Source organism: Cynara cardunculus (assembly GCF_001531365.2).
Source record: "Cynara cardunculus var. scolymus isolate 2C chromosome LG 2, CcrdV1, whole genome shotgun sequence".
In the NCBI taxonomy this organism is placed as follows: domain Eukaryota; kingdom Viridiplantae; phylum Streptophyta; class Magnoliopsida; order Asterales; family Asteraceae; genus Cynara; species Cynara cardunculus.
In genome coordinates, this window is record NC_037529.1 from 54,351,190 (window position 1) to 54,358,256 (window position 7,067).

General features: G+C 39.9%; 1 protein-coding gene across 1 annotated transcript; it reads left to right on the forward strand.

Annotated features, from left to right (window-relative positions):
• The first annotated feature begins 307 nt into the window (after positions 1 to 307).
• On the forward strand, positions 308 to 958 carry LOC112506166 (putative uncharacterized protein YGR160W). Its single transcript, XM_025110189.1, has 2 exons — positions 308 to 391; positions 485 to 958. The coding sequence occupies exons 1-2, from the start codon at positions 308 to 310 to the stop codon at positions 956 to 958; spliced, it is 558 nt and encodes a 185-aa protein (XP_024965957.1).
• Positions 959 to 7,067: the final 6,109 nt, after the last annotated feature.

The following is a 7,067-nucleotide window of genomic DNA, read 5'->3' on the forward strand; positions in this document are numbered from 1 at the left end:
CACAGGACCTGAGGCTGCTTCTCTTGAAACACCTCAGTTAATGGAAGCCTATCCTATCAAAGGAAACCTGGAAAGAACCAGCATCAATCCTTCAGATGGTATTGATGACACCTTAGGTAATCTACAAACCTACACCTTTATTTCTTCTAACCCTGAGCTATTTTATGCTCAACCATCTTCTTTTTCAGGTCCTTGCTATGAAGAAACGCCAGCCATGGAAGAAGATTACAACATGGCTGGTGATGTGAAGCTGCTTCTCCCGGCAGTAGAGACTGTCTTAATCAAAATGGACTAAATCCATAAAGACATGCCTCTTAAGGATGACGTTTCCTCTGACCTCTCAACTGTCAAAGCTGAAGTGAAGGAACTTCTATCTGCAGTTCAAGCCGATGTAAGCACCAACACTAAGGCTATCTCTACTCTCAACAGTAAAGCCGATGAAGTACAGACTCAGCTTTTCAAGCATGGTGAGATGTTGTAGCAGATACTGAATCTTCTCCAACGTCCAGTGCCAACTCCTACACCCTCCTACACAGCTATGGATCGCCTATTGCTGGATCAGGCTCTCGAATTCGGTCTTCTTCAAGCTCGATCTCTGACCATGTTTGAACAACGAATGGACATTATATACTTAAGTCTTGATAATCTCTTCTCTTGTCATGTTGATGACAAAAAGGGGGAGAAAGACTTGGCTGATGCAGTCCCTACAACACCAGACGATGCTGATGTTGATGCTCAAAGAGCTGAAGCAAATGAAGATGAAGTTGTTGATGATGCCGTAAGAGCTGATGCTCAAGCTCATGACGAAGACCTTCCTATCACCCCTGCAGCTGACGTTGGTGATGAGGAAGATGATGATGATGAAGATGACGATGACTCTCCATCCCCTTCTGATGCTAGAAAAGATCTTGATGGTGATGATGATGAAGACAATGATGACGACGACTTCACCATTTAATACCACAACAAACTTGTCAGCGCTCTGAAAGAAGTCTCTCTCAGGGATTCATCATCCCAAGGGGGAAGAGAAAGAAAAAGAAAAAGAGACTTCCGCAAAGAACCAGAACACCTCTTCCAAAGACAAAGGTATTGATGAAGAAAGGAAATTTGAAAGTTCTCTTCAAACCTATCATTCCTCAAGAATATACTAAACGCTCCAGGTTTGCAAATGTCACTTCCTTATTTCAACTCTCTTCTTCTATCCTTCGACTACCCTGTGGTCGTCTAGAGGAATGTGTACCTAAAAGCCTAACTTCTAGTGTTCCTAGCGACCAACAGATGAATTAGCTTAAGGAGTCACTCGACCAACTAGAGTAAAAATTCCTCTTCATACCTCTAGTTGTGGTGAGTTTGACTTCCTTACAGAAGCTGAAAGACTCGAAGCACTCAAGGCTGATAAAGAACTCCAATTTCAGCAAAAACAGACTGAGGACAGCCTCAAGCTGGCCAAGTCTCTTGCTTCTCAAGTTCTTCCAAGGAAAATGTCTAAAAAAATGGTGAATGCTGTCAAGGCCAAAGGTAAATTGCTTTCAATTGCAGAAGCTGAACCTCAAAAAGCAATGAAGCTGAACGACCGAGACATGAAATGGCGCGAAGATCGTTTAATTAAGAGAATAAGTGCCCATCGCATCTCAAGCGTCACAATCAATGGACAAATGAAAGATGGTGGACTGCTCATCTCTAGAGACAACCTTAAAGATGTTACTGAGTACCCTTCCAACCTTGGACAATACGGTTATGGTGAATGGTTGGCAATCCACCAAGCCATTCAGCGCTGAAAGTCAAGGAACAAGCAAATAATTGAAGACATCCTCAGTGAGCTAATCAAGAAGATGTCCAAATTCGTTGATGTACCTACAAAGCCGATGTTGAAGAACGGTGGAGGAAGAAAACCTTCAGATCTTAGCAATGGACCAACTCTGAGGAACGAACATGAAACAAAGTTCTCCTTGGATGAAATCCTGAAGGATTCGAAGAAGCTAGACTTCTCGATGCTGAACCTATCTTTGCCAGCAAAGGGTCCTTACATACCTAACACTGTGCATCTAAAGCATGAGTTTGGATTTATATTCCTTGACTATGAAGGCGAACACAGCTTTCAAAGTATGTCTAAGCTAGGTCTCTATCTTATAGAACATCTTGATTATCTAAGATATTGGTTGGACTTTGTAGAACATCTTGATTATCGCAGGATCAAAAAAGAATTTCTACGTCGAAAGATGCTTGGAGAAGACGTATTTGGTTACATCGACTTCAGCGACTTAGAATAGTTAGAAATTTCTATCTTGTAAACCTTATCTTTCATTGTAAGTCTTATTTTTCTGTCTTTTCTTTTAGTGTACAACTTATATGTAATAAGTCTAGAATATACTGATTGTAACACTTGTAATTCACCTTTTGATTAATATAAGTATTCCATCTGTATCACTGAAAAAGAACCCTGAAAATAGTAATAGGGACACATGTTGATCATCTCTCTCAGTGATTTGATGATAATCCCTTTTTCCTTTCACGTTGTATTTATGTTTCTATATTTTCAGTTCCAGCAATCATCACTGAGTATGTTCAGTGATCGTTGAAGAACTTGCATTGTAAATTCATCGGAGACAACAATACTTCAAGAAGACAACACTCACACCAAAGAACCTTCAGCGAACGTCGAAGATTGAAACTGAAGATTAGAGACTGGCGAGTACGTGATCTGAAACGGTATTCAGTGATTACAAACCTGTCTACATATGTGTGAAGACTGCTCTAGCTTCAGCGAATGATGATGAGACCTCTAGGTCATCCCAGCATTCAGCAATCAAAAGAAGCTTGTTTAGCATGATAGTTGTTGTCTTGTCCTTATGCACACAAAGGACAAACCCATACCCTTGCAAAAGTTAGTACGGTACGAAGCTGATTAGTCGACTCTTTGTCCACCAACTTTAGGCAAGGATGTCTACTCAAGAATAGTGCTTTTGTACTATTCACTGTAGCAAAGGACAAGCCTTCCTTTTAAGGCTTGACACGCACTCTAAACCTACCATATTGCATTAAATGTTCATTTAATGCACTGGGTATAAATAGAAGTGTCTTCTCTTTGCACATTACGCGCCTCACTCTTCAACCTAATTCTTACTTCAAGCATCCTCTAGCTTAAGTAAAGGATCTATCATATAGCATTCTCTTTTCTGTGTTTTCTATAGCTTCGTGTGTAACCAAAGATTGTTTAGATAGATTTTCATTTACCTTAACTTCCGCAAACAGTCTTGTAAAATCTGTATTGATCTTCTCTATCAATATATATTTTAAATTTGAAAACATTGTGTTTGTATTCACCCCCCTTCTACAAACTGTTTCTTATCTTGTAGACCCTTTCGGGACCAACAAGTGGTATCAGAGCAGTGTTTTCTTTCTTTCCTTGTGTTTTGTTATTTCTCTGTATTAATTTATCTCTCCTTAGATAACTTACTTCTTTCAAATGGCTTTACATATTATAAACACACACAAAAAAAAGATAATGGCTCTCTTGCCAAACCTCCCCGGTTTGTCCGTGACAACTTTTGTCTCTGAAAGAACCTGATGTTCCTCTTTCAGGAAGGTGTGGACCTGAAATTCCACATTATATAGAAAATGGACCATATATTCCATTTGCTATTGTTCCGACTGTTCCAGCAACAGCTACGATTGCCACGATTCCTGAATGGCAGATTCCAAAGCTTCCACATCAATGGAGCGATGAGGACAAGAAGAAAATAGCTATAGACATGCGTGCTTAGTCTATAATAGCTATGTCTCTTCCTGATAAGATCTATCACTCAGTGATGAAACTCAAATCTTCTAAATCCGTATGGGATACTCTATGTGTCCAATATGAAGGAACCTCTCAGGTTCAGAAGACTAGAAAGATCAATCTAGTAAGACAATATGAAAGCTTTCTCTGTGGAAAGTCCGAGACGCTGTCTGAAGTACATCAAAGATTTAACTGCTTTCTTATTGATCTTAGGACTGTCGGTAGAGAATATTCTAATTCTGAAACTTTGACTAAGTTTCTAGAATGCCTTCCTGAGTCTTGGGACACCTTTTCCATGTGTCTCAAGATGTCAAATGACATGTCCTCTCTTTCTCTTTCGTCTTTATACGGGATTCTGCTTAACCATGAGCAATCTCGTCAACTGAAAAGAAATCTTGTAAAAGAATCCAGGGAAATGAAAAGCTCTCCTTTAGCTTTTATCTCTAAATCCCCTTCAGTTGAAACTTCTACTCCTTTTGTTTCTTCTCTACCTCCCGTGGTCATCACGGAGATTGACTCTTCTGAGGACATTCCAGAATCTGATTTATCAAATTTTGATGAGTCCCTGGCACTCCTAACTAAGTCTTTTAAGAGGTTTGCCAACAAGAGTAAATTCTGCAGATCTTCTCAGCTATCCCTAAGGGAGAAGCTAATGTCTGAAAGAATAGACAAGGCTTCAGCTGTCTGCTACAACTGTCACCGGCCCGGACATTTTACAGGTGAATGCAGATCCAAGAAGATTGCGATGCCATCTTCTAAAGCTCCTTCCTCCTTCAGGACCACAAATGATAAATACTTAAAACTAAAGGAGAAATATAAGAAGATGAAGAACAACCAGCGAAAGGCTAAAGGCCTTATTGCTGAAGAGCATGACTGGGCTGAATCATCTGATGAATCTTCTTCTGATGAGAAAGATAAAGCTTATGTCTGCTTGATGGCTATTGATGATGACGAAGGTTCTTCTAAAGCATCTACTTCTTCTGAGCCATCTTCTGTTACTCAGGTATGTACCCTGAATGAACCTTCTTCTAGTATTTCTGCACTAGATACGCTGACGGTTGACCTTTACAATGCCCTCAATGGCAAATCTAAAGCTGATATGCTTAACATTGATCTTCATGAGCAATTAAAGATTTGTCATTCTAAGATCAAAGAACTGACCTCTGTTGAGGAAAATCTTAAGGATCAGGTTATTGTAAACCTGGCCATCACTGTTGAACGTGAGAAAGCTATCGCTGAGCATGAGCGAGCAATCGCTGAACTCAAGACTGAGAAAGCTACCATTGAAGGATGGTGTAAAGCTTCTCTCAAAGCCTCTGAGATCATTAACGCTCAGATCCCCACCAAGAAAACGACTGGTCTAGGATTCTCCTATGATCAGGAAGAATGTGTTAAAGACAAGTCCATGCTTAAATTTGGTACTTTTGTCTCTTCTATTCCCAACACTTCTTCTTCTCAGTCCTCTTCCTTTACTGAGAGTCATCTTGAAGGAACTCCATTGAGTTCTGGATGCAAAGACAAAGGTAAATCCACTGTCATAGCATCCCTTCCTAAGAAGTCTAACAAGACAAATAGATCTAAATTTATTCCTTCAACTTGTAAAACTTCTTCCTCTTCAGGGACTAGGAAATCTGAATHGCWTYAKAAATCTAAGTCACAGCTCAAGGTGAACCTTTCACCTAAGGAATCCATTCCCTCAAAGGTTCCTCCTAGAACCAATGAGAAGGGAATCCTTGGAGCTTGTCCCGCATTTAATCTGATACTTCCTGGCCCTAAAGCAACTCTTGTCCTTAGGATGTGTAAACACTGTGGTGAAAAAACACATGTTTCCAGTAAGTATCGTCAAAGCTGGTTCACTAGCTTTGAGCAAGAAAGTTACCAAAGTTGAGAAAGCAACTAAAATGAAATCATCCACAAAGACTACCTCTNATTAAAGATTTGTCATTATAAGATCAAAGAACTGACCTCTATTGAGGAAAATCTTAAGGATCAGGTTATTGTAAACCAGGCCATCACTGTTGAACGTGAGAAAGCTGTCGTTGAGCATGAGCGAGCAATCGCTGAACTCAAGGCTGAGAAAGCTACCATTGAAGGATGGTGTAAAACTTCTCTCAAAGCCTTTGAGATCATTAACGCTCAGATCCCCGCCTAGGATTCTCCTATGATCAGGAAGAATGTGTTAAAGACAAGTCCATGCTTAAATTTGGTACTTTTGTCTCTTTTATTCCCAACACTTCTTTCTCTCAGTCCTCTTCCTTTACTGAGAGTCATCTTGAAGGAACTCCGTTGAGTTCTGGATGCAAAGACAAAAGTAAATCCACTGTCATAGCATCCCTTCCTAAGAAGTCTAACAAGACAAATAGATCTAAATCTATTCCTTCAACTTGTAAAACTTCTTCCTCTTCAGGGACTAGGAAATCTGAATCGCATCAGAAATCTAAGTCACAACTCAAAGTGAACCTTTCACCTAAGGAATCCATTCCCTCAAAGGTTCCTCCTAGAACCAATGAGAAGGGAATCATTGGAGCTTGTCCCCCATCTAATCTGATACTTCCTGGCCCTAAAGCAACTCTTGTCTTTAGGATATGTAAACACTGTGGTAAAAAAACACATGTTGCCAGTAAGTGTCCTTCTATCATCAAAGCTGGTTCACTAGCTTTGAGCAAGAAAGTAACCAAAGTTGAGAAATCAAMTAAAGTGAAATCATCCACAAAGACTGCCTCTGCAGTCAAGGTGATGAAAACCACTGAAGCCTCTTCATTAGGCTCAGTGAAGACAACTCCAGCTGAAGTATCTTCAGCTTCAGATGTTGTATTATCCACCACTGAAGTCTCTTCGTCAGACTCAGTGAAGACTTCCACTAAAACTACCTTGGTAGTAGCAAGGGTTGTTCCTCTTTCCATTCAAACCTCCTCAGGTTTAATGATGCCATCTTTTGATAATGATTCTTCRGTATCAGATGATGAAGCCTCTAACATAGCTGGACCCATTGCAGGGTACCAATAGCATTTCTTATTTTGTTTCCTTGTTCAGGATGTCAAAGGCATATGGTATATGGACAGCGGATGTTCAAGACATATGACTRGAGATATATCTCTTCTATCTCATTTCAAGGAAGAAAGAGGTCCTTGTATTACCTTCGGTGGAAATGGAAAAAAGATATACTAAAGGTTTTGGTATATTATCCAACGGTACAACAACTTTCAAACGCGTTGCATACGTTGAAGGAGTGAATCACAATCTTCTTAGCATCAGCCAACTGTGTGATAAAGATTATACAGTTAAATTC